The 16,390-nt window shown below is 49.5% G+C and overlaps 1 protein-coding gene across 1 annotated transcript in view; it reads left to right on the top strand.

Moving 5' to 3' along the window:
• Positions 1–4,985: 4,985 nt before the first annotated feature.
• The window catches only part of LOC126068891 (zinc finger protein 20-like), a 65,003-nt gene continuing 53,598 nt past the window's right edge, over positions 4,986–16,390 (top strand). The window contains exons 1-2 of the mRNA XM_049871577.1: positions 4,986–5,145; positions 13,529–13,776. Of these exons, the coding sequence (XP_049727534.1) occupies positions 4,986–5,145; positions 13,529–13,776 (408 nt within the window). The remainder of the gene's footprint in view (positions 5,146–13,528; positions 13,777–16,390) is intronic.

Here is a 16,390-nt window from a genome sequence, read left to right on the forward strand (position 1 = left end):
TTTCCCATTCCCCGTACAATGCCGAATCTGCCAAATGGTAAAACGTTGGGTCTCTTCCTGTTTCCCTTTGTCAGCCAGGACTGAGCCGGTTTGAACCAATTGGAAGCCCGGGTTGTCGGCTCTGCCTGCAGAGGCTTTTAAGTTGCATTCCGGCGTTTTGGGCTGGGCCGGGCTAAACGGGGCGGGCTAGACACGGCGCCGGACACCCACGTGGCCCCGAGTGTCACATGTGCCTGCAGAAAATGTTTCTAAATCCCCTCCAAGAGTGAGAATCAAGGCAGGATTCTGGGCCAGCCAGGAACGCCTGGCGAGGGGACCCTGAGCCTGGTTGCAGCCCCTCGTGGGGCCTGGTTAACAGATGTGCTCTTAATTTTTTTTTTCCTAGTCTCTCTAAAGAGAGGGACCATCCAGGAGGCCCAGAGGCCCAAGGAGGGCTCCCCAGCCTAGTCCGGGTCCCATGTGCAGCCCGGTGGCTTGATGCACCTCCCAAATGCCTTGCAAAGCCTCCATGCAGAGGAGAAGACCTGCGGAGCTGACCAGGGAAGTCTGGGGAAAAGAGGCCCCAGCTTGTCAACCGCCCCTTGTTTGACCGGAATTACTGGGTGGAAACTCAGGTTCTTACTTGGCATGACTCCTATTGGCCAATAAACAAGAGACCGAGGTGAGAGAATGAAAAGACACCTTTATTTCTTTTTACAAGGAAATGGTGCTTACTGTTGCCAAGGCTACTGGCCAAGGGCAGGCAGGCTACTTTTTTTTTTTTTAATTGTACTTTAAGTGAAAGTTTATAAATCAAGTCAGTCTCCCATACAAAACCTTGTATACACCTGGCTATATACTTCTAGTTGCTCTCCCCCTAATGAGACAGCAGATTCCCTCTCTCCACCCTGTTTCCGTGCCCATTCAGCCAGCTTCTGTCCTCCTCGGACTTCTCATCTCCCCTCCAGATAGAAGCTGCCCAGGTAGTCTCATGTGTCTTGATCCAAGAAGCCCACTCCTCACCAGTATCATTTTCTGTCTTGTAGTCCAACCCAATCCCTGTCTGAAGACTTGGCTTTGAGAATGGTTCTTGTCTTGGGCTAACAGAAGGTCTGGGGACCATGACCTCCCGGGTCCCTCTGGTCTCAGTCAGACCATTAAGTCTGGTCTTTTTACTAGAATTTGGGGTCTGCATCCCAGTGCTCTCCTGCTCCCTCAGGGGTTCTCTGTTGTGTTCCCTGTCAGGGCAGCCATTGGTTGTAGCTGGGCAGCATCTAGTTCGGGTCTCAGGCTGATAGTAGTCTTTGATTTATGTAGCCAATTCTGACTCTTGGGCTCATACTTACTTTGTGTCTTTGGTGTTTTTCATTCTCCTTTGGTCCAGGTGGGTTGACACCAACTGCTGCATCTTAGATGGCCACTCGCTAGTGCTTACGAACCCCAGACACAGGTAGGCTACTTTTAAAGGGGTTTGCAAGTAGGGAGTTCATACATACATATTATGTCAGCAACATTTATAGTGGTACTAGTACTAGGCAGGTGCAATGGGGTTTACATAGAACCTCCAAGTAAGAGCAGGATTCAAATGCAAAGCTGGGGAGGGGGTGGGGAGGTGCAAAGGAAAGGACTTTTCAATACAACACTGTGGGGGAGGAGGCCAGCTAAAGAATACAGCAGTGTGGGGGTCCTGTCTCCTAAGAACCTCTGGTGGCAGGATTGGACTGAGTCATGCTTGACCCTCACTTTGGGCCTGGTTGTTGCACATGTGCCTGTTTACGAGGTATTCAAGTTCCCCCCCAAATGGGGGGACAGCATCCTGGGCTGGACGAGGAAGCCTGTGGAGGGTGCCAGGGACCCAGATGCTATCCCTTGTGAGCCCTGGGCATTGGGAGCACCTCTGAAAAGTTTATGTCCTTCTGTAGTGGCCGAGACCAGCAGAGGCAGCTGTGAAGGCTCAAGGTCAGTGCCGTCAGCCTGTTCATTGTCCAGCATGCAGCCTGGCCCAACAAACACTCCTGAAAATGTTTCTAAGTCTCAATCCCGTGGCAGGGACCAGCATGGGCCAGCCTGGGAGGTTCAGGGAGGCTGCCCACACAATTCTGTGGTCCCACATAGGGCCTGGGTATGGCAGGTGTCCCTGAAAAATGTTGACAAGTCCAAATCCTAGTCTGGGACCAGCCCAGGCCAGACGAGGAGCCCAGGAGAAGGTGCCCTGGTTCCGGCCACAGCCCATGTGGACCCACTTGTAGGACGAACCTCCCAAAACTGTTTCAGCGGGGAGCATAGGCCTGGGCCGGCAAGAAAGGCCTGGCCGTGGTGAAACCATGTCAGACTGTGTCTCCCCGCCAATTTTTCTCTCTGTCCAAAGGAGAGAACCAGCCTGAACCAGGCAGCGATGTCTGGGGAGTGTGTCCTGCCCAGGTCATGGCCCCAGAAGGGGCTTAGCCTCAATAAGCATCTCCCCAAAACATTTCTAAGTCACCTTCTGGTGGTGGAGGCCAGCGTTGGTCAGAGAGGCCCCAGGAGGGCATCACCAGGCAGGGCCTTGATTCCAGAGCTGTTAAAAGGCCTACCCCCGAAAGTTTGCTAAGCCCCCTCCAGAGGCCAGGACCAGTCTGAGTAGAACAGGGCAGCCTAAGTAGGTAGCCCCGGCCTCCATTGGTGCTATGTGGGGCGTGTTTGATGGGTGCATCTCTTGAAAATATTTCCAAGTCTCCTTCCGGATGGGAGAACTGCGTAGTAGCCAATGGAGGAGGTGCAGGGAGGCCGTGTCCCTCATTGGATCTAGTCATAGGAGGAGCCCCTAAAGTATTTGTAAGTCCCCCTTCACTGGTATGGACAGGCCAGAGCCAGCCAGGGCGGCCTAGGGCAAGTGGTCTAGTCTTAGAAGGCACCCACCAAAAATGTTTCTAATCTCCTCCAGTGGTGTGGACCAGACTGGGTGGGCCAGTGTGGCTTGAGGAGTGTGCCAGTCCTCAGCCAACTCCCTCTTGGGCCCTGGTCACTGTATTCTTTCACTCTGAGAGGGGACACAGACCAGGCCAGGAGGGAAGCTGGGTGTGGGGGAACCAGGCCTGGTGTTGGTCCTGCTTGGGTGGCAGTTTTTAAGACTCCTAATAGAAAAGATTTCTGAGTCCTTCTCACTAGCCTGGGACTGGTCCAAGCCAGTGAGGAATGATCATGGAGGAACCCCCTAGCCTGCCCATGGCCCTGTGTGGGACCAGATTGAGGATGTGGCTCTCAATGTTTTCTAAGGCCCCCTCCCACCTTAGGGGGAGCAGACCCGGGCCAACCAAGGAGGTCTGGAAAGATGCCCCAGGTGCACCCAATGAGCCGCTTAGGGCCTGGGCATTGGACGGACTTCCGGAAGACACTTCTAAGTTCCCCTGTGAAGGCCAGGCCTAGCCTGGCCAGCCATGGAGGCCACGGTCCTGCTTTGGGCCCTGTGTCTGGAGGTGCTCCCTGAGAAGGTGCCTAAGCCCCCTGCTTGGTGGGGTCTGGTCAGGTGCTGGGCACAGCCGCGTCTGAGTTTGTATCGGTTGTCACACGTGCCTCTTGAAAAAGTTTTCCAGTCCCCCTCTGGAGAAGGCCACGGGCCTGGGCTGAGTAGAACACCTTAGGAGGGCTCTCCAGTCCTGCCACTGCCCCTGTGGGGCCCAGTTTCTGGATGTGACACTTAGAAAATTTTCTGTCTCCCTCTAGAGGAAAATACCAGTAGGAGCCCTGATGGCACAGTGGTGAAGCATTTGGCTGCTAACCAAAAGGTCAGCAGTTCAAATCCACCAGCCACTCCTTCGAAATACAACTCTGTCCTGTGGGGTTGCTGTGAGTCGGAAGCAACTTGATGGCAATGGGTTTGGGTGTTTTGCTTGATTATATAGGATCATAGCGAGTTCTTAACCACTACATCACCAGGGCTCCATGACGCTATGTAGGATCATATATATATTTTGTTGTTGTTGAGTGCTGTCAATTTGGTTCTGACTTATAGTGACCCTTTAGGACAGAGTAGAACCATCCCAGAGCCATATCAAGGAGTGTCTAGTTGATTCAAACTGCTGACCTTTTGGTTAGCAGGCAAGCTCTTAAGCAGTGCGCCACCAGGGCTCCGTATATATGTATAGGGTCACATTAGCTAATGGGGTCGGCATGTGACCACGGCTGAGACCAGACCATTCCCCGCACTCCCCCGGGCCTCTCCGAATGACTTAAAAAAAAAAAAACCAAACCTGTTGCGGAGTTGATTCCAACTCTCTCTATATATGACCGTATACATATATATATATGGCTCCAACAATGGGCAGAAGCATAACAATGATCGTGGGCATGGTTCAGGAACAGCAATGTTTTGTTCTGTTGTAGGTAGGGTCTCTATGAGTCACAACGGACCGGAGCGCAGCTAACAACAACAACATGTGACCGTATATATATATGTATATATATATATAAAACCACATATATACATGTGACTATAAACCCATTGCCATGGAGTCGATTTCTACTCATAGCGACCCTATAGGACACAGTAGAACTGACCCATGTGATTTCCAAGGAGCGCCTGGTGGATTCGAACTGCTGACCTTTGGGTTAGCAGCCTTAGCTCTCAACCCGAATGCTACCTAGGTTCCCATACGTGTGACTATATATAGTCGGAATCGGGTTTGGTTTTGGCGGGGAGTCATCCCGAGAGGCCCAGGAGAGGGCTCTGGTCCTAGACACAATCACACGTGGACCCCATTAGCTGATGTGTCTCCTGAAAGTGTTTCTAGGTCTCCCTCCAGAGTAGCTAGGGACGCCCCTGCAGGGCCATCTCCCGTGGGGCTTGGTAACCACCCTTGATTTCCAAAAATGTTTAAGTCCTCCTCCAGATGGGAAGACTGATGGGGATGGCCAGGGAGGGCCGTGGAGGGCGCCCCCACAGCCTCACGTGGGTCCCCGTCATCAGGGGCACCTTCCAGAAGTGCTGTGTGTGTCCCCCGCCCAGGACAGAGGCGTCCTAGACCAGCATGTCACCCCTGACTGCTGTGGGCGGGTACTCGTGGCCTGAGACGCCGACCGACCGTGCGGCCTCTGCGGTCCACGTCGGTCCAGGTTGTGCCGGTTGTCGGGCGCCACGTGGCGGCCACCTTTGTGTCGTCCCAGGTGCTCTGGCGGCCAAGATGTGGGGTGGGCTTTGGCCGCGAGGGATGGCAGTGAGGAAACCCTGGTGGCCTAGTGGTTAAGTGCTAAGGCTGCTACCCAAGAGGTCGGCAGTTCGAATCCGCCTTGGAAACTCTATGGGGGCAGTTCTACTCTGTCCTTAGGGTCGCTATGAGTCGGAATCAACTCGACTACAGTGGGTTGGGTTTGGTTTGGTTTGATGGCAGTGATGCTGCCCAAAAGGGAGTCCCTTGAGAGGTCACTGCAGCTAGAGGGGAGAGCCGGCATCTGGGAATTGAGTGGCTGGCAGGAGGTCCCCTCTGCCCATAGGCAAGATTAACCACAGGCAAGATTAAGATTTACGACATATAGGAAAATCACAATCACGATCACAAAGTGGTGGACAACCACACAGTACTGGGAATCACAGCCTAACCAAGTTGACTCATATTTTTGGGGGACACAGTCCAATCCATGACAACCTCCTTTTGAGAACTAGGAGCCTTGGTGGCACAACGGTTAAGAGTTTGGCTGCTAACCGAAAGGTCAGCAGTTCAAAGCTGCTCCTTGGAAACCCTATGGGGCAGTTCTACTCTGTCCTACAGTGTTGCTATGAGTTGGAATCATCCCCATGGCAAAAGGTTGTTTTTTTTTTTTTTTTAAAAAAAACTAATATCTTCTCTTCTAAATTATTACCAATAATTAACCTGTTATCAGTTGCCATTGAGCTGTCTCCGACTCCTGGGGATCTTACTTGGAATGGAATGAAACCTTGATGGGCCGTGTGTCATCACGATTTATCTATGGATAAGTTTGAGTCCTGTTAGTCAACATTCTTTTCTGATTCATAGGGTTTTCATTGGCTAATTTTCAAAATGCCTCTGCAGGCCTTTCTTCCCAGCCTGTCATAGTCTGGAAGCTCTGCTAAAACCAATTTAGTATGGGTGGCCCTGCTGGTATTTGAAATACCCAGAGACATAGCTTCCAGCATCACAGTGACATGCAAGCCACCACAGAATAACAAACCAATACACACACAACAACAACCTGTTGCCATGGAGTTGATTCCGACTCAGTGACCCTGTAGGACAGAGTAGAACTGCCCCATAGGGTTTCCAAGGAGCAGCTGGTGGATTTGAACTGCTCACCTTTTGGTTAGTAGCTGTAGCTCTTAACCACTGTGCGACCAGGTCTCCTGGGAGATATATGGTCCTTGAAAATTTCTCTCCCAATCTTTAGGTTATCTTTTCATTTTGTTGATGAAGTCATCTGAAGAACAAAATAATTTTTACAAGGTCCCATTTATCTATTTAGTCTTTTGCTGCTTGTGCTTTTGTGTTCATGTCCATCATTAAAAGCAGGTCCCACAGCCTTACGATGAGTGCCAGCTTTTAATCCCAGTGAGTTTTTTCATTACAAAATTCCTGACTACAGTAGAATTACTGGTGCATTTTCAGCCTCGGGGTATTATTCAAGATATAAACTTAATAAGATCATGAATGAATATTGAAAAGAGTAAAAATAATATTTTAATATTGTAAAAATAATTTCAATGACCATAATCAGCACCAAGCCAATTTATGTGAGGTAGAGGTCAAATACATTGCAGATTGCCGTATTCTCCAAGCTGCTGTACCACTCCATCCCTGACAGAGGTGCTCTGCCTCCCCTCAGTACTGTTCCCTCCCCCTGTTTAGGTTTGGCAATGGGATGCAAAGCCTCACAGACCTCACAAGCTGTGCTTACACTTAAGTGGTTTATTAAGGAAGTAAAAGGAAGTAACTCAGGAGCAGTATGGGAAATATGTAGGCGAAATCTCTGTTCTTCAGTGCATGACAGCTCTCTCAGCGTCTCTCAGCTGTGCACAGCTCCTCTCAGCCCCCTGAGGACAGGCTCCCTTTGGCCCTTCAGGACGGGCTCCCCTGGGCCCCCCTCAGGACACAGTCCCCGCAGCCCCCTCAGGACGGGCTCCTCTCAGCTCCCTCAGAACGGGCTCCACTCATCCCCTCAGGGCAGGGTCCCCTTGACCCTTAAGGACAGGCTCCCCTGTGTCCCCTCAGGAGGGCTCACCTCCCTACCAGCAGAACAGGCTCCCCTTGGCCCCCTGAGAACAGACTCCCCTCAGCCCCCTCAGGACAGGCTACCCTCCATCCCATCAGAACAGGCTCCCCTCATCCCCCTCAGACCAGGGTCCCCTCAGCCCCCACAGCACAGGCTCCTCTCAACCCAATGAGGATAGGCTCCCCTCAGGCCCCTGAGGACAGGCTTCCCTGGAACCCCTCAGGGCAGGCTCCCCTCAGCCCCCTAAGGACAGACTCCCCTCAGCCCTCTTAGGACAGTCTCCCCTCAGCCCCTCAGAGCAGGCTCCCCTCGCCCCCCGAGGACAGGCTCCCCTCAGCCCTCTGGGGATGTTACCACAAATCTCAGATTGGAGCCGCCTGCCACAAAGCCAGGACTGAGACAGGAGGAGGTAAAAGGCAAGAGGGCTTTACTGAACACTGGTATTCAAGGGACAGAGGGGGTTAAATTTCTCCGGAATTCTAATTCTAAAGAGCTAGCTGGAGGGTTTTGTAGGGGGAAGGTCAGGGTTACCTAATGTTTTTAAGCACAGAGCCCACAGATGGCCTTATACATCACAAAACAACTATAAGAAACCCTTTATTAAACTAAAGATATGCATATCAGACATCTGGACTCTAATCAATATGTTCGTAACAGGCTGGAAGAAAACTCGCATAAGAATCTCTCAGCTAGTGGAACTGTTCTGCTAAGTCCACTTGGCTGAGATAGTGAGCAAGAAAGAAAGTTGTAGATTAAAAATGCCAGGCAGCCTTTCTGCCCTTTTGCAGGCTAAAGGCCATTTCTCAAGAGAACAAAGAAGAGAAGAGAGACCAAGGCCACAGGCACTGAGAGAGCTCCGCACCCCTTTGGAAGAGATCCGTGCACTGGTGCAATATAAAAGTGTTTAGCGGTTACTTAGAGCATCATTACGGCGTTAGTCACGTCAAGCTCTCAATCACCCATTTTGAAGAGGAGAAAACACGTTGTAAGGTATTAGGGTGTCTGTTATGATTAAGAGTGGCACAGGCTGCTCGGCCATATCTTGAACAGAGCCTGTGCCATTTTCTAAAGACTAGAGATTAATCACAGCTTATACAGCTATACTAAAACAAACTAGAAAATATATTCTCTCTACTTTACTATTAAAACACTGGAGAAAATGTATTTTCTCTACTTCAAGGATAGGCTCCCCTTAGCCCCCTGAGGGCAGGCTCCCCTCGGCCCTGGCAGGACAGGCTCTCCTAGGCCCCCTGAGGACAGGCTCCCCTGGGTCCACTGAGGACAAGCTCCCCTCAGTCCCCTCAGGCAGGCTCCCCTAATCCCCTTCAGGACAAGCTATCCTCGGCTCCCTCAGGACAGGCTCCCCTGGGCCCCCTGAGGACATACTCCCCTGGGCCCTCTGAGGACAGGCTCTTCTTGGCACTGCCTTCTGTGACCACTAATCTGCCACTGGGCCCCCCAGCATTTTTCATTTTGTCCAGATTGATGGACATTTTCTGGGTGAGCTGTAAACAACTTGTGGTTTGATACTTTTTTTTCTGGTTCTGAGCGTTTCTTACACTAAAGCCCTAGAAACCTTTTAACTGACCAGTAAGTCCTCTGTGCATGCTAACTCGAAGACCTACACCCTCTTGCCATACCGTACGTAAAAGCTCTCCTACAGTCCCAAAGTGTCGTTGCTTTGTTCCTAGGTGAGATCCCCTCTGTGGCCTTGTGTTCAAGCATGTGGTAGTTTCCTGTCTGGTACCTGTGAGTACTAAACTCTATTTGTTTTCTGGCTTTCTCCTATGAGTCTCACTTTTCTTCTGTCGCACGTGTCAGACTATCTCCGACAGCAAGAAACCACCTTTCAGTCCAAATTAAGACATGCATCCCATGGTCCACAATACATATGTATATATATATATATATATATATATATATATATATATATATATATATATATATATATATATATATATATATATGTATGGAAAGCCTAGTGACATAGTTAAAAGGTTAGCAGTTGGAATCCACTAGACACTCCTTGGAAACCCTATCGGGCAGCTCTACTCTGTTCCATAGGGTCACTATGAGTCCGAACTGACTCAACGACAATGGGTATGGGAGTATGTGTGAGTGTGTGTGTGTGTATATATATATATATGGAAACCCTGGTGGCGTAGTGGTTAACAGCTACGGCTGCTAACCAAGAGGTCGGCAGACTGTATATGTGTATTTATTGTGCTTTAGATGAAGGTTTACAGAACAAATTAGTTTCTTATTAAACAATTAACACACATATGGTTTTGTGACATTGTTTGCCAACCCAGCGACATGTCAACACTCTTCCCTTCTCCATCTTGGGTTTCCCATTTCTGTTTGTCCAGCTCTCCTGTCTCCTCCTGCCTTCTTGTCCTTGCCCCTGGGCTGGTGCGACCATTTAGTCTCATACACACTTGTTGTTGAAAATGCTGTTGGGCAAAATGGACCATTGATCCAATTCGGAATTTATCACTTCTTGGGTTTGGTGTGCTTGAGGGTTTTGTTTTTATAATTTTGACCAAGATTACAGAAAAGGAGACATATTATGTATTTGTCATCTTGATAGCTTTCCTTAAAGGGCAGTGAGGCAAGTTATGCATCTAAAATGTTTAACACAACACCTGAGGGAGAATAAGTGCTCAGTAAGAAGTATCTACTATTATTTTTATGGAAACCCTGATGACATAGTGGTTAAGAGCTACATCTGCTAACCAAAAGGTGGGCAGTTCAAATCTACCAGGCGCTCCTTGGAAACTCTATGGGGCAGTTCTACTCTCTCCTGTAGGGTCACTAATTGACTCAACGGCAATGGGTTTATTATTATTATGGGCGAGTCAAATGGATTTGGATTTGCTGCGACATCTAATGGGAAGGTAGGAACAATTTACCATCTGAAAACCATTGTGAGAACCTTGGAATTTTGTTAAAACTTTTTCTTTGAGGACACTGAAGCAGGCAGTCCTGAAACGGTTATTAAGGGCTATTAACCATCCTATAATAGTTGTTTTTCAGAAAAGTCTACTCTTGCTACATTTTTCTTACAACTTTACAGTACATCACCATGATCGGTTGAATCCCCAGGTTCCTTCTCCTCTCCTGGCAGGAGGCTGAGGCGCAGGTGCACAGATTTCAAATTGACCCGCTATATGACCTTACTGGGGTGATAGTAGCGTGCCATGGCCATTTTTTTTAGGGCTGTGTGCAGTATTTTTAGTGCCGTGCACAAAAACCCACTCAGTAAAATTATGGGGACTGTGCACACATCGCAAAACTAAAGATCTTCCCCTTGCTGTTCTTGCATATGTATGTCACTCCCTATAAAACCAGCAAGTCTGCCCTGGACCAGGGAGCTGGCAGCATTAGGTCACAAGACCCTGCCAGTCTGCCAGTTTGCAAACTGTGAATAAACCTTTCTGTTCTTCCAATCTTGTGTCTTGTTGTTGTTAGGTGCCATCGAGTCGATTCCGACTCATAGCAACCCTGTGCAAAACAAAAAAAAAACACTGCCCGGTCCTGAGCCATCCTTGCACTCGTTGTTATGCTTGAGCTCATTGTTGCATCCACTGCGTCAATCCACCTCGTTGAGGGTCTTCTTCTTTTCCGCTGACCCTGTACTCTGCCAAGCATGATGTCCTTCTCCAGGGACTGATCCCTCCTGACAACATGTCCAAAGTATGTAAGACGCAGTCTCGCCATCCTTGCTTCTAAGGAGCACTCTGGTTGTACTTCTTCTAAGACAGATTTGTTCATTCTCTTGGCAGTCCATGGTATATTCAGTATTCTTCACCAACGCCACAACAACCCTGTGTCTGGCTGGCTTCAGTTCACTAGTCTGCTTGACAAGAACCTATGAGTTGACGGCTTCAACACCAGGTTGTTCACGAATGACTCTCAGGAAAGAAAAAAGCCACAGCAATAGATAATTTGTGTCATTTGTAAACAATGTGATTTGTCTTTCCAATGAGTTGGTAGAAAGGCCAATGCAGATATTTTTAAATGGAGAGCTGAAGTTATAGAATGTCATTGTTTTTGGTGTTCAAATCAATTGAATAAAGTATGATGAGTAGAAGGGATAGGAAGAAAAATAGGAATATATATCATGTTATATCCAGCCACTCAGCTTCTTGAATAAACACAGAACATTGTACTTCGGTGAGTAGCATCTGGGGTCCTTTCCACAACGGATTTCCTGTGTCCATACAACCAACTACTGTCCCTTCCTGCCTTCTCATTGTGCCTCCAGACATGAGCCGCCCATCTGGTTACTTCTAGGGTGAATATCAACAGGGAAGAGGGCAGGCGGAAGTCTTCTGTGTGTTGGAAAATTTCCCTACCTCCACCTCAGAGGAGGTTATACGAGGGTATATCCCGATTGAAAAATCCATCGCATTGTACACTGTCATGGATTGAATTGTGTCCCCCCTAAAATATGTGTCCACTTGGTTAGGCCATGATTCCCAGTATTCTGTGGTTGTCCCCCATTTTGTGATTGTAGTTTTATGTTAAAGAGGATTAGTGTGGGATGTAACACTACTCTTACTCAGGTCACCTCCCTGATCTGATGTAAAGGGAGTTTCCCTGGGGTGTGGCCTGCACCACTTTTTATCCCTCAAGAGATAAAAGGGAAGGAAGCAGGCAGAGAGTTGGGGACCTCATACCACCAAGAAAGCAGTGCCAGGAGCAGAGCATGTCTTTTGGACCTGAGGTTTCTGTGCTGAGATGCTCCCAGACTAAGGGAAGACTGATGACAAGGACCTTCCTCCAGAGCTGGCAGAGAGTAAAGCCTTCGCCTGGAGCTGGTGCCCTGAATTCAGACTTTTAGACTTCCAGACTATGAGAAAATAAACTTCTCTTTGTTAAAGCCATCCACTTGTGGTATTTCTGTTATGGCAGCACTAGGTGACAAAGACACCATCCACTGTGGTATTTCTGTTACAGCAGCACTAGGTGAGTGAGACACCATCCACTGTGGTATTTCTGTTACAGCAGCAGTAGGTGAGTGAGACACCATCCACTGTGGTATTTCTGTTACGGCACCACTAGGTGACTGAGACACCATCCACTGTGGTATTTCTGTTACAACAGCACTAGGTGACTAAGACACCATCCACTTGTGGTATTTCTGTTACAGCAGCACTAGGTGACTAAGACACCATCCACGTGTGGTTTTTGTGTTATAGCAGAATTAGATAACTAAGACATACACTAAGATTAATATACATCGTGCACTTTATTATGTGTGTATATGAGACAAAAGTATACAGTTTGTAATTGTCATTTTCAAAGATACTTCACCTTTTACCTATGACTGGTATCTCCCTGCCTCTCACCCTGGAAAACTCCTCCTCCCAGGTTCCTCAGCACTTAGGGAGGTCAGACTGGGTGTGCACAGTCTGTATGCTGCTCCTAAGGAAAGGTACTGGATACGCAAGAGACAACAAACCATGAAATAGAGGCCAAACTAGAGACTTCACCAATCCTAAAGATTGGGAAACATTTATGAGGAGCAATGGAAGTAATTCTCTACGTGTTGCAGGTCAAGGCTCCCAGCTTGGAGCTATGCCCTGCCTCGGTTCTTGCCTAAAACTCACCAAGGATGACCAGGAGAGGCTCAGAGGTTCCACAGGAACAAAAGATCAAGAGCAGGGAACAGAGAGGGACTGGGCAACACTAGCCTCTGTTCCCCCGAACAAAGGATTTTTTCTGGGGCTTATATAGGTTTGGCGAGGATAATACGGTGACGAATATTTATTTAGCAGGTTTCTTTCAAGGGGCCGGTACTTCTCAGAATGGCGGTGCATTCTAAATTAGACTCCATGCCCATCTGGAATCTAAGATGGAACCATCCTGGGACTGGGTGGCAGGACTTATTATGGGGTGTCGCACCTGCGCAGTCCCTCCCATGGTGCTGGTTCGATTCCTGTCGCGAGTACTTGCATCAGGCAGAAGTCATCCGTCGGTCACCTTGTGGATGTCTATGCGTGCTCCAGGGACCTGATCCGGTCAGTGCTTCTGAAAAACATCTTACAAGGAAGTATATTGCTCCTTCTTTCCTTATCGCACATTCCAGGATGGGGGTTTTGCGTCATTAGCCAAGCACATAATTTTTGTAAGTAGCTTGCAAGTTGCACGTGTTGCAGAGTACCTTGCCTAGGGGCACAGGCCCTTTTTCTTCCGTGTCTCATACAGAATATGGGAAGACTTTTTCAAATGGCCAAATATGCAAATACTGACATCCTCTGTTCCCCCAAGGGTATCTCTGATTACTGAAATCCACGTTACAGCTCAGGTATACATTTAAGGAAACCCAGCCTTTTCTCCATAGAGGAAATAAGGACAACCCTGGTCACATCCCAAATACCAAGGGGAACCACTGAACCCCACGGTCCCTATTTGGAGCGCTCTGGGTTCCCGCACGGAAGCACTCACGTACGCACCGACAGTCCCGAAAACCGGAAGCGGAAGAGGGCGGCCAAGGTGATGACCCTCGCTCTCCGGTGTGAGGTGTGTGTGGCAGCAGCTGGTTCCTGGAGGCCGCGGAGGTGGGACCTGCGTGTGTCGGTGCGTGGACAGGTGAGGTGGTGGGAGCCGCGCACACCTGTGGTGCTCAGGGAGCTGGGAGACATGCAGGGTGCAGGGCCTCCCGGGCGCCGGGGTCGCTCCCTGTGTGTGTCGGTGCGTGGACAGGTGAGGTGGTGGGCGCCATGGGAGCCGCGCACACTTGTGCTCAGGGAGCGGGGAGACATGCAGGGTCCCGGGCCTCCTGGGTGCTCGGGGTGCTCCCGGCGTCTGAATGGCGTGTCCCTACGTGGGGTGCAGACACAGGTGCGGGGTCACCTCGAGCAGCTCCTCAGCCCTCAGTCACCGCCGGCCCGTCTGTGTATTTACCGTTTACTGAGGTGTTTCCGGAGGGCTGGGCACGGGGTGAAGAACTTTGTCTAAGGCACCTCCTTTGAGCCTCCAAACACCACTGCCAGGGAGCGACGATTTGTAACGTTTTACAGAAGTCGAATAATCTCGGAGAAATTTAATACCTTGCCCGTAGACAAATATCTGCTAAGTGGCAGTGTCTGAATTCAAATGCAAATCTGTTCTTACTTCAAGGGGCATAGTGATCACAGTCTCCCTGCCCGAAACGGCTCCTCTTTCTTTTCTGTGCTTCATCAGGCAGGACTTTTGTTGAGTATTAGCGGTCCTGGGGAAATGAAGATTGTGGTGAGGAATATAACTACCTCCTTTGATGGGTATATGTATTTAGGACTGATGAACACTCAACAAACATGACTTGGAAATAGTATGTACCTTTAGGAGCACGTTTGTCCCAGTTTCAGGAGGAAAACATTTAATACAGGCACCTTTCGAGGAATTTCTTGGGCATTAAGGCAGAAATTTTCATCACGATTGTGTGAGAAACCGTACAGCCAGGCCTAGTTGGTCCAATATAAAATGTGACGTTGCTGAACAGTCTTAATGCAGGCGACGAATGATTTATAGGTATCACACACCCTGGGTGTGTAGTCTGTGGTCGATTGGGTACTGGGAATTGAAGTGTAACCTAACCACTCAGGTTCTTGTCCTGTCTTATTAGCCGATTGAAAGAAGATGGACAGTGATTGCAGGGGAAACAGAAAGTGGCAGGTTTATTGTCTGCACGTACAAGGAGTACCTGGGGCCTAGCGACCTTATGGCCACGGGCTGGCTGACTAGGGAAGCTGGGCAGCTTTTTGTTTCCTGTGGCCTCAGGGGTTGGGTTTGGTACCTAGAATCTGCCGCCTTTAGCCCTCCCCTGCCTATAATGGGGTGGGGGGAGGGTCAGGTGAAGGATGTGATTTCGATCTGAGTGTGCTTCAAGGTGTAACTAGGGCTAGTCAGTGGACCCAGCCACTGCCTGCTGCGACTTCCTGCTCAAAACAAGCTTAGTGTTATCAAGACAAAGGGGGAGGGGAAGGGGAGACAAGCAGGATCCCAGGCCTCCCGGGTGGCGGTGTTCGCTCCCTGAGTGTTTCCGTGCTTGGACAGGTGAGGTGGAGGGAGCCGCTCAGACATGTGGCGCTCAGGCAGCGGGGAGACATGCAGGGTCCCGGGGCTCCCGGGCGCCGGGGTCGCTCCCTGCGTCTCCGTGCCCCACCCCCACCGCCGCCCTCCGGTTCTCTTTTGTGTGTCTTTAGGGTCCAGCTGCGGCCAGATGTGACGTCCTGTGAGCGGGCAGAATGGGGGTCGTGACGGGGGCAGGGAAAGCCGGTTGAGCAAGACTCTGGCGTTTGGGAAATCTAACGCAACGTTTATTGGGAGTCCGCAGGCGGGGACCCGGGAAACATTTCCTCAGGTGAGGCTCCCTGCTTGAGGGGTGCGCTGCATGTTTATGGGGTGACGGAATAAGGAAGTTATAGGTATTCAGGAAGTTTGTGGGGAATCCTGTGCACAGGAACAGCGGGACGGGGGCAGATGTCTGAGCCGGATGCGGGTACCCGACCTCGGGCTTCTCAGTGTTTGGCCTCAGTTTTGTTGTGCAGCCCTTCGGTTCTTTTCCGGTCTTTTAATAGCATTTTTGTTCTGAGTAGGTCGTCCTAAGAACGCGGGAAGCTTCCCTACACGTGCCTTGTTGGTACCAGTTGTCAATTTCACACAAAAGGTTCTTGTTTTTTCCTCGAGTAAGAATACACTTTAAAGACAAACTTTACCTTCAGCAAGATTTCTTTTGCCTGAGTCAAGTGACAGGAGTCAGCTGGGAGACTAAGTGTCTCCAAAGGACTGACTCCTTTGAGTCAGGGAGGTTATTGCTTTTATGTACCAGGTTATGTCAAGTGGCCTTTCTTTATTCATGCAGTTTCTGAGAAAAAGGCAAGGGTTTCAGGGGCAGGGGAGGAAGAGGGGGAGGGAATTGGTGTGGCTGTGGAAATGAGGTGAGTCCACGAGAGCTGTGGTTGGTAGCCAGAGGTTGCTATTTCAATTAAAACAAATTACAACTAAAAGAAGATGTTCAGTTCCTTAATCGTATTAGTCATATGTTCAGTGCTAAGTAGCCACGTGGGCTGGAGGCTACCATGTTAGAGTGTGCAGAAAGAGAAGATGGCTGTCTTCACAGCAAGTTCTCCTGGATAGTGTTGCTCATAAGTATATACAACAGGTGATAATTTCTGTGTGTCAGTGTGATAAGCCATAAAAAGAAAAAGAGAAAAAAGCCATT

The sequence above is a fragment of the Elephas maximus genome, chromosome X, assembly GCF_024166365.1.
Source record: "Elephas maximus indicus isolate mEleMax1 chromosome X, mEleMax1 primary haplotype, whole genome shotgun sequence".
Classification (NCBI taxonomy): Eukaryota; Metazoa; Chordata; class Mammalia; order Proboscidea; family Elephantidae; genus Elephas; species Elephas maximus.